Source organism: Urocitellus parryii, chromosome X (assembly GCF_045843805.1).
Source record: "Urocitellus parryii isolate mUroPar1 chromosome X, mUroPar1.hap1, whole genome shotgun sequence".
Classification (NCBI taxonomy): domain Eukaryota; kingdom Metazoa; phylum Chordata; class Mammalia; order Rodentia; family Sciuridae; genus Urocitellus; species Urocitellus parryii.
In genome coordinates this window covers 30685991-30701389 of record NC_135547.1, presented here as the reverse complement: position 1 = coordinate 30701389, position 15399 = coordinate 30685991, and the positions used below count along the sequence as shown (strand labels likewise).

Here is a 15399-nt window from a genome sequence, read left to right as displayed (position 1 = left end):
GTTAATACCTATTTAGATTTCGTAAAGTCTTTGTACACTTTTTTTTTTTTTTTGGTGAAAGTACTGGGAACTGAACACAGGGGTACTTTACCACTGAACTAGCTACACATCCAACCCTTTTTGAACTTTTTTTTTTTTTTACTTTTTTTGGGGCAGAGTGGGGGGTACTGGGACACTCAGCTACTGAACCACGTCCCCAGCTCTATTTTATATTTTATTTAGAGACAGGGTTTCCCTGAGTTGCTAAGTGCCTGGCTTTTGCTGAGGCTGGCTTTGAACTTGCGATACTCCTGTCTCAGCCTTCAGAGCCACTGGGTTTACAGGTGTGTGCCACCCCACCAGGATTTTTTTTTCTTACTTTGAGACAGTGTTTCAATAAATTGCCAAGGTTGGCCTGGAGATTCAGATCCTTCTGCCTCAGCCTATTGAATTGCTGGAATTATGGGTATGAGCTAGTACATCTAGTAATATATTTCTTAATAAGATATAACCACATACAATGTGATTGCATTCAATACAATGAAACATATATAAATATACATTTCAGTGAGTTCAGACAAATGTAGACAACCATGTAACAAACACCTCAATTAAGGTGTAAAGCAGGGGGCTGGGATTGTGGCTCAATGGTAGAGCGCTCACCTAGCACCACATAAAAATAAGGGTATTGTGTTGTGTCCATCTACACCTAAAAAATAAATATTAAAAAAAGATGTAAAACAGGGTTGGGGCTGTAGCTCAGTGGCTGAGTATTTGCCTAGCATGTGTAAGGCACTGGCTTTGATCCTTAGCACCACATAAAAATAAATAACTAAGGGTTGAGGTTGTGATTCAAATGTAGAGTGCTTGCCTAGCATGGGTGAGGTACTGGGTTCAATACTCAGCACCACATAAAAATAAAATAAAGATATTGTTTCCACCTAAAACTAAAAAATAAATATTAAATAAATAAAAAGTACTGTGTCCATCTACAACTAATAAAATAAAAGAATATTTTTAAAAGATATAAAACATTCCTATTGCTCCCCCAAAATTCAAAAGGATTTGATTTTTTTTTCAGTACTGGGAATTGAACCCAAGACATTGTGCATGCTACACAAGTGCTGCTCCTGAGCTACATCCCCATCCCTGAGAAGAATTCTTTTCAAAGCCAGTGTTACCTTATGTCATTCCTCCACTCAAAACTTCCTAGTGGCTTTTCCCACCACTGAGAATAAAAGCCTAAGTCCTTGTAATGGTTAATAAGGCTGTTCATAGTTGCCCCTTCCTCCAACTACTCTGACCTCATTTTAAAGTTTTTTTCTCTTGATTAAGTCCACTCCAATTACATTTCTTCCTCCCTGTCCCTTGCAGACGTCAGGCACTTTCTTGTATCAGAGCCTTTGCACTTGGCATTCAATCTGGAATGCTCTCCTTCCAGATACCCACTTCCTTTAGTTCTCTCTTCAAATGTCACCTGATCAGAAGCCCTCTCTGACCACCATATACAAAATAACATTTCCAACCCAGTGTGGTGAAGTATGTCTGTAATCCCAATGGTTCGGGATGCTAAGGCAGGAGAATCATGATTTCAAAGCCAGCCTCAGCAAAAGCGAGGCACTAAGCAACTCAGTGAGACCTTGTCTCCAAATAAAATACAAAATAAGGCTGGGGATGTGGCTTAGTGGTTGAGTGCCCAAGTTCAATTCCCACTACCCCTCCAAAAAATAACATTCCCCCACTTCCCTGATTTTTTATCCCCTTATCTTGCATTATCATCTTTCCCAATACTTGTCATAATCTGATATTATATATGTACATCTATTTATCTCTCTATGTATAAATATGTATACATACACACACATATATGTTTAAATCTGTTACTGTCTCTCATGTAAGTTCTATGGGAGCTGGGACTTATGTGCTTGTGTAATGACTCCACTACTTCAAGTCTGTCATGAGGTAAGTGCTCAAAAAAATGTATTAAATGACTGTCCACAGCCACCAGTCTAGTCTACTCCATCATCCTCTCACCTGGACTACATCACCTCCCTCCTAACTGATCTCTTTGCCCAGCCCTCTTTGTCTGGTTTCCTTCAAACCATTTACCACACTGCAGAAATATCTTTTAGAAATTAAAATCAGGCCATTTCACTTTTATTCTTAGAACCCTTTGATGGCCATCCCTTGGCCTTTCAGATAAAGTCCCAAATCCTTGCATGGCAGTGTACTTTCCTCCTTCTCCATAACATCCCCTATGCCAAGTGCAAGGTGTCTACTCTTTGGCTTTGACTACCTGGCCATCTTGGTCTTTTTCCTCCAGTCATGCTGGATCACTTTGAGTTCTTAGCTGAAGCCAGTCTCTCACATCAGGTCCTTAGTATATACTTGTCCCGCTGCCTGGGATACTCTCTCTCCTGTTCACCTTTCAAATCTCAATTTGAGGTTTATTTCCCAAGGGAGGCTCAGACTTTGTAAGCTCCTTCAGAGTCCAGCTACAGCTTCATCCCTGCAGGGTGCTGAGGTGCTTCCTCCCTCCATCCCATATTTATTTTCAATTTGTAAGAACAAGTATTTAATTTCCACCTATGAAGTTGTACCATTTAAGTAAAGGTGATAAAATATTTACTTTAAATATGTTGGTCATGGGCTGGGAATGTGGATCAAGCAGTAGCACACTCGCCTGGCATGCACATGGCCCTGGGTTTGATCCTCAGCACCATGTACAAATAAAGATGTTGTGTCTGCCAAAAACTAAAAAATAAATATTAAAAAATTCTATCTCTCTCTCCCTCTCTCTCTCTCTCTCTCTCTCTCTCTCTCTCTCTCTCTCTCAAAAAGGTTGATCATAAGCTTATAAATGATAGACCCAACCTGATCTTTTCTCAAAATTGGGAGCCATCTTGCCACAAAGCCATGAAAAGATAATTTTGCTTTACTATAAATTACTGCAAATTCTGAACCTGCTTGGAATGCCTTCCCGTGCCTTGAACTCACCCATGCCTGGCTCTCTGACCAGATAGCAGCCCTCTCTGAAACGTAGTGACACCTCATAAATATTGGCCTTCCCTGGCCAGACAACGACCCTTTCTGAGGCTCTAATGGTCCTCATAAATTCTGATGTTGGGGCCAGCAAAAAAAATGTAAACTACCATTAGTGTGATGCTTGTCAGAGTTTTGTTATCTGTAACCCTCCCTTTGTGTAACTTTCTGGGCTATAAAGCTGGGCTGCAGGAAAGCTGGGCTGCTGTCTTGTTCCCACCATTTTGGGAGGGAGAGGCAGTGCGGCCGGTCGAAATAATACCCTTGCTTTAATTTGATTTTAATTGGAGTCAGTGGTCTTTTCTTGCATCCTGGTCTAACAATAAACATGAAAGATACTTCTGAGTACACTATTATGTGCTTTTGTATACTTATCGCTTTTAAGAAATGAATGCTGTGAATCCCAAGAACAATAGTCGTTTGCAGGTATTTTGTGTACTCTTTCAAGTTTCACATATAAGTACTAAAAACATTATGTGGGAGCCGGGCATGGTGGTGCACACTGTAATTTCAGAGGCTTGGGAAGCTGAGGCAGGAAGATCGTGAGTTCAAAGCCAGCTTCAGCAACTTAGTGAGGCCCTAAGTAACTCTGTGTCTAAAATGCTGCTGCTGACTACTAAATTCTAAAAGTTAGTAGTCTCTAAAATAAAATACAAAAAGGACTGGGGATGTGGTTCAGTGGGTAAGTGCCCAGTACCAAAAAAAAGAATAAAGAAAGAAAAACATTATGTGGAATAGTAAGCAAATGTTATTTTTTCACTTTTTTCTCTTATCTCTTTAAGACTAACTTGATCGTTTTTTTTTTTTTTTTGTACCATGTATTGAACCCAGGGGTGCTTAACCACTTAGCCACATCCCAGCCCCTTTTATTTTTGTTTTGAATTTTTTCCCCTTTTATTTTTTGAGACAGGGTCTCACTATGTTGCTTAGGGCCTCACTGAATTATGAGGCTGGCCTTGAATTTGCCATCCTCCTGCCTCAGCCTGGAATTATAGGTGTGTGCTGTCGCTATGCCTGGATGATTTGTGCTAATTCCATACCTTCCCAGCTCTACCTTCTAGAAGTTAGTAGTCAGCAGCAGCATTTTCTCTTTCATCTTCTCTATTGTGTTCCTGGATCTTTCTCTCAGTTTATATGATTCAAAGTATACCTTTCCCCATAAAGCTTTATTCTACTTTTGAATAAATTGTTAAGTATATATTTTCAGGAATAGTAACCAAAAATTGAGCAATTTTAATGCTTCTTTTGCTCCTCATGGCCATATTTCTTTCTAAGCTACTTTTCCTCTACCTTGCATGGCAGTGTATTCTCCTCCTTCTCCATCTGCCTCTAAATGTCCTCTTTTCTGTTCCTATTTGGCTGTTTCTTCCTCTACTCTTTTAATGTTTTTTTATGGGATGCTTCCTTAAGCCTCTTTCCCTGTAGGCTCTTGTGTATCTCATGATCCCCATGATACTTTATATAATAGAATGTATCACAGTGTATGATGTGGGTTCATGTCTTTGAATTCCTCCACGGCTGGGATTGGGTTAATTCTGGAGATTAAACTCAGTGCACTAATCAGTGTACTAATCACACTTGTTATTATTTAGTGTCCAGTTCTATGAGGGCAGGGTCTGTGTCTATCTTGTTCACTGGTAATATCCCCTGTGACAAGTGCAGTACAACTGCTCAAAGAATATCCTTAAATAGGTTAATGTGAATAAAAAAGGAGTTTAATCTTTATTCTTTCATCTGCTTCATGGTCAGTCCAAATTCTAGTTATTTTAATAGTATTTACTAATCATTTGGCCTAACTGCTCTCCTGGCCTCTTGTCTTCCATCTCTCTGCAATCCATACCATGACTGCAACATCAGTAACATTAAAACCAAACCAAAACAAACAACAACAACAAAAACTCCCACAGTCTACTTGTGTTTCCCCTCCCCAATCCTCTGCTGTTTCCCCATTACCTACAGAATATAGTCAAAACCCCTCATCTTGGATTTGAGGGTTTGGCCCCAATCACTCTTCCTAAATCTCTGATCTTATTTATTAAGTGATTACAGTATACCAAATGCTATGCTAGTTACTGAGTTGGGAAGACAAGCACATCTACTAACTTTAAAGGGCATGATCAACTCTATTAGAGTCTGTGATAGATTATAAGTTTTTAAAAATTTTTAAAAATGTTTTTTAATTTTTTTTTTTTAGTTTTTGGCGGACACAACATCTTTGTTTGTATGTGGTGCTGAGGATCGAACCCGGGCCACACGCATGCCAGGTGAGCACTCTACCGCTTGAGCCACATCCCCAGCCCCTAAAATTTTTTTTATAGTTGTAGATGGACAGCATGACTTTATTTTATTTTTCATTTTTTTGTTATTTTTATTTATTTATTTTATATATGACAGCGGAATGCATTACAATTCTTATTACACATATGGAGCACAATTTTTCATATCTCTGGTTATATACATAGTATATTCACAACAATTCGTGTCTTCATACGTGTACTTTGGATAACAATGTCCATCACATTCCATTTATTTATTTTAATGTGAACCTAGTGCCTGACACATGCTAGGCAAGCACTCTACTACTAAGCTACAGCCCCAGCCTGGATTATAAGTTTTTGCCCTATGCAAATTCACAAGTTTAGAACTGTAACTTTCAATACAGTGACCACTAGCCACATTTCAAGTACTCAATAGCTATGTGGGGCTAGCATCTATGGTATTGGACAGCACATCTCATTTCTATATCCAAGAAATTGGGGATTACCTATAGGTGCTTAAGAGGGCAAGGACCATACCGAGGACATGCTCCCTAACCCTAACCCCAACACTTTGGTTTGGGTGTATTTTCAAGTAGTTCTGGCTCCCAAGAGAGATAATGCATCAGAGTACTTTGTAAACTATTATGTGATAAAGAAATTCGATATAATAAATAGGCTTTCATCACAGCTTTGTGTTACTTCAAGCAAATTCTAGCTCTTTTCTCGAACTTCTCCCATCCCCTTAATTTTTGCTCAAGGTTTCTGAAAAACACAGGTGAAATGTTTATCCCAGTGCTAAAAATCTTCATAATACTCACCTTGAAGCTTTTAAACCAGGACCCTATCTCAACACCCATCTTTTCTGTCACTTTCCCTGAAAAAAAAAAGGACACGAATTAAGATTTTCAAAAGAGCAACAAAATATTTATTTTGAGATTTGAGAATTATGGAAAACCATCTAGGTAATGGGGACTGGACCCTCATCAGGATCTTCTGGGAAATCCGTAGCACCACCCTCTACTGCAGCTCGCTGCTTTTCCAGTTTAGCAATCAATTCTTTCGCTGGATTGAAGACGCCATTGGTCTGCTGGTCACAGACATAGCAGCGCGGGGTGGTGCGGAAATGCTGCAGTGCACATCTCTCGCAGAAATAATGCCTGCACTTGGTGACAACTGGGTTTTGGAAGGTCTGGCGGCAGATGAAACACTTGAATGGTATTTCCTCATCATCACTTCCTACTTCGTAGTTTTCATCCTCATAGACACCATAGCGACCCTCATCAAGCTCACGTTCGATCTGCCACCCGTGCTTGTAATCTGAACGATCATGGAGGAATTTGCAGCTGTCTCCGAAGCCGCAGAAGCCAGTCTCCTTGTAGTCCTTACAGATATCGGGCTGGTAATCCCAGCGCACGGTGGCACGGAGATGCTCAGGGGCTCGGATGGGGCCCTTCCTCACCATCCCAGAGGAAGCATTGCCCATAGACGTATCTTTGGGCTTCATGTATTTCTGATAATTATTGATTCCCCGATAGATCTTGTCATCTTCCTTGCCCCTCAGCTCCTCCTGGATCTTCTGGCTGCGCTCAAAAATGGCTTGTGCGTCACGCTCCTTCTCTGTGTCTAGCTCATAGACGGCTGTCGCCCCCATATCCTCTGGCCCCACTGGTTTCGCCGAGCGAGTGGACTTGTAGACCACGCCGAGACTCTGAGGCTCATTCTCCTCCTCATCATCACTACTCAAGTCGCTGTAGGCCGCCTTCTGTTTACCACTGCCGCGGGTCTTCTGTATCATTGGATTGTGGGCCACACGCTTCTTTTCCGGTCGGACCACAGTGTTGCCTTCGTCACTGCTGCTGCTGCTGCTTTCCCCGGGCTCCGGGTCGCAGATCCGGCGTTTTCGCCGGCCTGCTGCCCCTTTCCGCACTGGCTTTTTGAAGAGGAAGGTGCACACTTGGTCGGCCGACTTTCCTGGAGAAAGTTGCTCTGCCATTTTAGAGTCCCGAGCTCCAAAACTGCTGTGGCTGGTGGGTTGCACGGAGTTCTTCACGTCACTGAGCGTCTTACGCTCTGCGGTGAGTCGGAACTGAAAAACCAGAGGGAAGAACCTCAAGAGAGCGCTAGTGACAGAAGGCTAGTGCGCGAGCCCCTGACACTCTTGAGCCTTGGCGGACTCCGTCGCTTCTTCCGGAGGAAGACAGGGCACCGCCCTCTCGCGGGGTGCCGCGGGGTTTCCTGGGAAAGAAGCCGAAACCGGTCACCTCTAAGGAGCCTAAGGGGTAGGGATTTGGTTTAGATAACCGTGCCGAAATGTGGTTCGAAATTCTTCCAGGACTCGGTATAATGGGCGCGTGCTTGCTTATCCCTGGAGTGGCAACTGTGTACATCCACAGGTTCACTAACGGGGGCAAGGTAAGGCTACTTCCCCCAACCGGGGAACGACTCCACGGACCGCGGTCCCAAAACAGCAGTGGGATAGGGAGATTGTTAGGATATGGAGCCTCTCTCCGAGATGGGAGATACCAAGGCTGATCCTCCTCTTTCTTGATGTTGCCTAAAAGTGGAGGCTTGCGGAATGCACAGCTTGCTTTAGTTAGAAATAGATAGTTCCTGGAGGGAGAAGAGAGTGTCAATAGGGCAGAGTAGCCTATCTGGTGCTGGAAAGAGAGAGATGAAAGAGGTAGGTAGGTCAAAATTCCTAGGCAGAGCGGAGAGGCGCTTGTCATGTTCCCATCCCTTTAGACCTCCAATCTTTTTTGTCGATTTTGGTTTTAATTTCTCATGTTCACATCTCTGTAGCTTCTTAATTTTTTTCCCTACCCATAGTCCCCTCCCTCCGCCATGAAGGTTTTATCCCCCACTTTGCTTTGCAAGCCTTTAGGGAATCACATTCGGATTTTCATTTTTTCCTCGTTCTAGTCCTTCACAACATCTTTAAGTACACTCGGAATATATATAGATTTGGTTTTTGGTTTCGTGATTGTCTTTCACCCGTGAAGTACCAGGTTCTGGTGTTGTATGTCAATTTGGCTTTAGTTTAATTAACTAATTAAGTAATTTTTTAGCGATACTGAGTGTGCTCTACCACTGGGGTGCTCTACCACTGAGCTACATCCCCAATCCTTCGTATTTTTAATTTTAAGACAGGGTCTTGGCAAGTTGCCCAGGCTGTCTTTGAACTTTCAAGCCACCCGCCTCAGCCTCCTGAGTCGCTGGGATTATAGGTTTGCCCAACTAATTTGGCTTTTATTTCAGTGATGATTCCATTTTTCTAGCATAGCACTTATTAAAAGTTGTAAGATCCATTTGTTGGGTCACTTATCTTTACAAATTGCAATAATGTTTGTCTTTTATTTGAAGGAAAAAAGGGTTGCCCATTTTCACTATCAGTGGAGTTTGATGGAAAGAGATAGACGCATATCTGGAGTTAATCGCTATTATAAATCAAAGGTAAGATGTTTCTGATGCTCACAATCTGCCAGGCTTGAGAGGAGCTCTGGAACCTAATTTGCATTTTCTTGTCTATTAGTGAGGCAAGCAATCTTTTATGTATTTAATTATTTGTTTTTAAATACTGGAGATTGAACCCAGAGGCATTCCTTTTTTAAATTTTGAAACAGGGTGTCTCTGAGTTGCTGAGGCTGGTTTTGAACTTGTTGATCCTCCTGTCTCAGTTTCCCAAATCACTGGGATTAAAGGCCTGCACCATGAAGCACAGCTTTTTTTTTTTAATATTTATTTTTCAGTTTTTCAGTGGACACAACATCTTTATTTTATGTGGTGCTGAGGATCGAACCCAGTACCCTGTGCATGCCAGGTGAGCGCATTACCGCTTGAGCCACATCCCCAGCCCCTGGATTTTAATTATTTAAAAATTTTATGTATGGGCTGGGATTGTGGCTCAGGGGTAGAGCACTTGCCTAGCATGTGCGGGGCCCTGGGTTTGATCCTTAGCACCACATACAAATAAATAAATAAAAATAAACATATAAAAAAAGGAAAACAGCATTCTTATAAAAAATTTTTATGTATGGCAAATATTTTTCCCAGTCTTCTTTTTCACTTTGTGATATTTTTCATCAGATAGTAGTTTTTAATTTTGATGTTTAGTTTATCTTTCTGTATTCTGGGTTTTACATCTTCTGTAACAAATGCCTTTTCTACCCAAGATTATAAGCATATATACTTTCCAAATACTGTTACAGTTTCTTTTTTTTTCCCCTCGTGTCCTTATTTGATCCATCTACTGGTCATTTGGGAATATAATGTGAACAAGGATTTAACTTTTTTCCAGGAGATAGTCAGTTGTTACCGTCATTAATTTATAAAACAGTTTATTTTTATTTGTAATACCATTCTAGTAAACTAAATTTCCATATATACATGGGCCTGTTTCCTGAATTTGCTCTTCTGTATTCCACTGGTCTGCCAGTTGGCACACTAATAACTTACTTAAAGAATTGTTGTAATTCTGTGTTTGATTGAATCATATTAAACTGCTGTTTTCTATAAGTCAAAATGACCAAGTAGTAGTATTTTCATATGGCTCAACCTAATAGTATGTTCATATAACTTATAGGAGTAGTTTTTCCTAATAATTCTTTTTAAAAATTTTAGATACTTTTTAATATTTATTCCTTGCTCATTTATTCTTCACAGGGAACCTAGGTAAATATTATTCTCATTTTGTAGGTGAAAAACAGAGGGTCAGAGCAACTCAACGTAGGTGATCTGCCTCTCAATATACTGCTATTTGAGATAAACAGAAGTTAGATAGAGTAGTCCTCCCTTATCTGCAGTTTCACTTTCCATATGTCAGTTACCTCTATCAACTGTGATCTAAAATGGAAAACTCCAGAAATAAAGTTATAAAATGTTAAATGCTTTTATTATAATTATTTTATTAGTTACTATTAAACTCTTACTGTGCCTAATTTATAAATTAAATTTTATAACAGGAATGTATATATAGGAAGAAACAGTATGTACATTTGTGGTTTCAGGCATCCACTGGTGGTTTTGGAATGGATCCCTAATAGATAAGGGGGGATAGCTGTATCTACTTGTCTAGAGCTGTGTTTCTCAAAGTTTGGTCTAAGAATAACCATCAAGATCACCTGGCATGTGAAATAGGATTAAGATTTCTGAGAGGTAGCTCCTAGAAGTATACTATTTTGTCTTCTCTCAAGGCAATTCTTCCAGTAGTAGTAAACAAAATACCTAGAAGAAATGTCGTCACTGAATAATCTTTTAATTTATAGATGCTGAAGTATTTGGTTGTGACTCTTGAAAAGTAGTGTAGTGCTTACAGGGCAAGGATTTTGGAGTTGGGGGTCCTTGTACTTGAATTCTGGTTCTGCTACTTCCTTACTGACTTAAGCAAGTGATTTTTTTAACCTCTCTGAGCCTCTATTTCCTCATCTGAAAAAAAATGGAATGAGGATAATAGTATGTACCTCAAGTTGGCTGTTACTTTATGAAGCAGATTTTACCCTATTATCCTCTGACTCAGAGAGTGCTTTGTGTAAGAATTGAGGTGTTAAAAATAGTTTCTTGATTTTAGTTCTGATTGCAGGGAGGGAAGGGTCTTTTCTTTTTCTTATTTTTTTTTTTTAAAAAGCATTTATTTTATAATTTGACATATGTGTAGGCCTGTTTGATTTTTGTTGTATGTAAATTGTACATTTTTTTTAAAGAGAGAGAAGAGAGAGAGAGAGAGAGAGAGAGAGAGAGAGAATTTTTAATATTCATTTTTTAGTTCTCGGTGGACACAACATCTTTGTTGGTATGTGGTGCTGAGGATCGAACCCGGGCTGCACGCATGCCAGGCGAGCGCGCTACCACTTGAGCCACATCCCCAGCCCGAAGGGTCTTTTCATGTAAAGTAATGTTTGCTGCTCTCAGAAAAGGAAAAGTAGAAATCATTACAGATTATTCTTCTATGGTGATTATAAAATTCATTGCATTTCAATTCCATATTGTTGCAGGATGTGAAAACACTTGTTTTTAATAAGAGAGAATGCCATTCTGTGACAGTGGAAATAAAGTACATGGTACATCTTTGATGGGAACAGAATTCTCACATTCTCTTTTTTTAAACTGTTTTTCAGGGTTTGGAGAACATTGATTAAGGAAGCATTTTCTTGATTGATGGAAAAAACTCAGTATGGTCATCTACCCCTGCTAGAAGGTTATTTGATATATTATGAAGCATGCAGTGTGTTATGTAATACATAATCAAAATAAAATGAAAACCCAAATAAAATGAAAAAGAAAAATACAAAGGCATTTCTTTCTTCAATATATACTATACAAGTTCAAGCAGTCTATCCAGTGTAGCTTTATTACTTTTAAAAACAAAAAAAAAGCAAAACCAGGAAGCAGCCAAGACTTGTACAATTGTAGAAATAATGTATACCAAGCACTATCTCTGTACCTAGAACCTAATACATCATGAATGGTATTACAATTATCATTTTAATAGGTATTAATATATTTTTAAAAAACATTTCTTCATGGGCTGGGGTTGTGGCTCAGAGGTAGAGTGCTTGCCTACCATGCGTGAGGCACTGGGTTTGATCTTCAGCACCACATAAAAATAAAATAAAGATATTATGTCCACCTATAACTAAAAAAATAAATATTTTAAAATAAACATTTCTTCAGAGATTGATAGGATAACGCAGAAAACAAACTTTTTTCCCCTAGTTCCTTTTCTGGGTGGATCCTGCAGTATTTAAAATTTTATTTAGGTACCTAGGGAGGTAGCTCAGGGGTAGATCACTCGTTAGGAAGTACAAGGCCCTGGGTTAAATCCTTTGCATGGCAGTAAAATAAAATTACAGTTAAGATAGGTTGAAACTCGGGCTGGGGTTGTGGTTCAGCAGTAGAGCAATTGCCTTGCATGTGCGAGACCTGGGTTCGATCCTCAGCACCACATAAAAATAAATAAGTGAAATAAAGGTATTGTGTCCAACTACAACTAAAAAATTAAAAAAAAAAGAGGTTGAAACTGATATCACACCTTCAGCTTTCATTCATTTTGTATGGTATCTATCACAGTATATGCATAAGTGTTGACTTTTGTTTTAGGATAGAGCAGTATCAACAATCATTTGTTTTATTCAAATGAGTGTAGTGATCCCTTGAAAGAGTTGCATGGTTTTTTTTTAATATTTATTTTTTAGGTGTAGATGGACACAATGCCTTTATTTTTTTACTTATTTTTATGTGGTGCTCAGGACCAAACCCAGGGCCTCGCCCTTGCTAAGCGAGCACTCTACTGCTGAGCCACAATCCCAGCCCATCATATTTTAACATTAAAGGTAACCAAATAATATGAAGAGCTGACACAGTGAAGACAATGCTGCTCTACATGTATACAAAAACACAGGTGACATCAGGACTTCTAGGTGAGAACACCAGTTCTTTGTTTTATTGTGGTGCCGGGGACAGTAACCAGGGCCTTGTGAATGCTAGGCAAGTGCTGTATCACTGAGTCACATCCCCAATTCACTAAGTTGTTTTTGTTTGTTTGTTTGGTTTTGGTACTGGGGATTGAACCCAGGGGTGCTCAACCACTGAGCCACATCCCCAGCCCTTTTTTTGTATTTTATGTAAAGACAGTTTCACTGAGTTGCCTAGGGCCTCACTAAGTTGCTGAGCCTGGCTTTGAACTCACTATCTTCCTGCCTCAGCCTCCAGAGGCACTGGGAATATAGGTGTATACCATGGTGCCTGAATTGAGGTGATCTTAAGCACACGTATGCTGTGTGATATCCACTCACCTCATTTTACAGGGCAGGAGTTATAGAAGGAAGGAGGTTATATTCACACTTGGTCTTTATTGTGTCACCCTGTGATAGTACAGCAGTGACCTTTTACAGTTCAAGGAAAGCACCCCATCCTAATGACAATTTTTTTTTTTTTTGTACTGGAGGTTGAACTTGGGGGCACTCAACCACTGAGCCACATCCCCAGCCCTGTTTTGTATTTTATTTAGAGACAAGGTCTCACTGAGTTGCTTAGCGCCTTGCCATTGCTCTGGCTGGCTTTGAACTTCGGATCCTCCTGTGTCAACCTCCCAAACTGCTGGGATTACAGGCATGTGCCACTACACCCGGCCCTAATGACAAATTTAATATAACTGCTAGTCATTATTTAGTGTCTCACAGGCCTCATCTGATTGGCTGTTGTGATAGCTATTGCTGGAAAGGAAGAAAGAGGGCAGGCAGTACATATAGGGAATTGTGGATATAAAAGATTTATAGCATTAAATCACTAAATCTATTGCTTTTCAAGTCTGTTATTTCTCCACTTTGCCTCTAGGTGGGGATCATCCACTAAATATATCTCCTTAGAGGCTACAAAATGAAAAACAAGAGTTGTTCAGATTCAGTGTTAGAATCCAAATTCTTTTTTTTAAAGCATTTATTTGTTTGTTGACCCCTCCCAGTGGGAGCCCCAGTAACAGATTCTTTTTTTTTTTTTAAGAGAGAGTGAGTGAGAGAGAGAATTTTTTAATATTTATTTTTTAGTTTCCGGTGGACACAACTTCTTTGTATGTGGTGCTGAGGATCCAACCCAGGCCGCAGACATGCCAGGCGAGCACGCTACCGCTTGAGCCACATCCCCAGCCCCAGAATCCAAATTCTTTACCTCCCCTTTTGAAAGCATCTTCTGTGAAGTTGATCTTTATTTTATTTGTTTTTTTAATGGTACTGGGAATTGAACCCAGTGCCTCATATATGATAGGCAAACATTCTACCATTGAAATACATTCCAGCCCTGAATTTTAGTTTATATCTTATTGTCTGGGAATGAACTAGATTAAAACAGAAACTAGATTATTAGATTTTGATTGATTCTTTTTTTTCCAGTGCTAGTGATTGAACTCGGGGCTTTGCACATGTGAGGTAAGTGCTCTACCAGTGAGAAAACACCCCCAATTCTTTTTTATGGTACTTTGAGTTGAATCCAGGGGCATTCTACCACTGAGCTACATCCCCAATTATTTATATATACACACACACACACACACACACACACACACACACACACCAGGGATTGAACCCAGTTGTGCTTAACCACTGAGTCACATCCCCAGTCCTTGTTTTATTTTTAAATTTTAAACAGGGTCTCACTAAGTTGCTTAGGGCCTTACAAAGTTGCTGAAACTGGCTTTGAACTCGCGATCCTCCAGCCTCAGCCTCCCAAGCCTTTGGGATTATAGGCATGTGCCACCATGTCCAGCTCCTTTTTATTTTTTATTGTGAGACAGGGTCTCACTAAGGTGCTGAGGGTCTTGCTAAATTGCTGAGGCTGGCCTCAAACTTGTGATTCTCTTGCCTCCCAAGTTGCAAGGATTACAGGCATTAGCCATTGCACCTGGTTCCCAGTCCTTTTCTTAAATTTTATTTTTAGATAATTGTCACTAAATTACTTAAGCTGACCTCAAACTTGGAATCATTCTGCATCAGCCTCCTCAGTAGTTGGGATTACAGGTGTGTACCATCATACCCAGCTTGATTCTTTTTTAAAAATATTTTTTAGTTGTTGATGGACCTTTATTTTATTTATTTCTATGTGGTGATGTGGTGCTGAGGATTGAACCCAGTGCCTCATACATCCTAGGCAAGCACTCTACCACCAAGTTACAACCCCAGACCCCAAGCTTCATTCTTTCTTTTCTTTTTCTTTTTTGGTGCTGGGGATTAAATCCAGGGCCTTGTGCATGTGAGGCAAGCACTCTACCAATTGAGCTATATCCCCAGCTCCCAGCTTGATTCTTTTCACATATAGTTAAAAGGGTTTTCTGATAACTGTTTTGACAGTTGTGGCCTGGCTGCTAATCTCAGATCCGTCTGTCACCTGCTATGGCCTGTTGAAATGTTGCATTGGAAATGTTGTCATTCGTTTTTTTTTTTTTTTTCATTATCCTTAAGTTTTTAAAAATAGATGCCATATTCACATAGTTTAAAAAATCCAATGATATAAGATATGCAGTGAAAAGATTTGTAATCTCCTGCCCAGTACCTGCCCAATCATCACACCTCCCTAAAGGGTGTCTTTATGCACATATAAATATGCAGTGGTAGTATCTCACACTGTTCATCTTCAT

The 15399-nt window shown here is 39.9% G+C and overlaps 2 protein-coding genes across 2 annotated transcripts; one reads left to right on the top strand and one right to left on the bottom strand.

The window, feature by feature from the left end:
- Positions 1 to 6179: 6179 nt before the first annotated feature.
- Rnf113a (ring finger protein 113A) lies at positions 6180 to 7427 on the bottom strand. Its single transcript, XM_026409066.2, has one exon. The coding sequence runs from the start codon at positions 7270 to 7272 to the stop codon at positions 6238 to 6240; it is 1035 nt and encodes a 344-aa protein (XP_026264851.2). The 5' UTR covers positions 7273 to 7427; the 3' UTR covers positions 6180 to 6237.
- A 72-nt stretch (positions 7428 to 7499) lies between these two features.
- On the top strand, positions 7500 to 11556 carry Ndufa1 (NADH:ubiquinone oxidoreductase subunit A1). Its single transcript, XM_026409067.2, has 3 exons — positions 7500 to 7691; positions 8640 to 8729; positions 11390 to 11556. The coding sequence occupies exons 1-3, from the start codon at positions 7590 to 7592 to the stop codon at positions 11408 to 11410; spliced, it is 213 nt and encodes a 70-aa protein (XP_026264852.1). The 5' UTR covers positions 7500 to 7589; the 3' UTR covers positions 11411 to 11556.
- The last annotated feature ends 3843 nt before the right edge of the window (positions 11557 to 15399 follow it).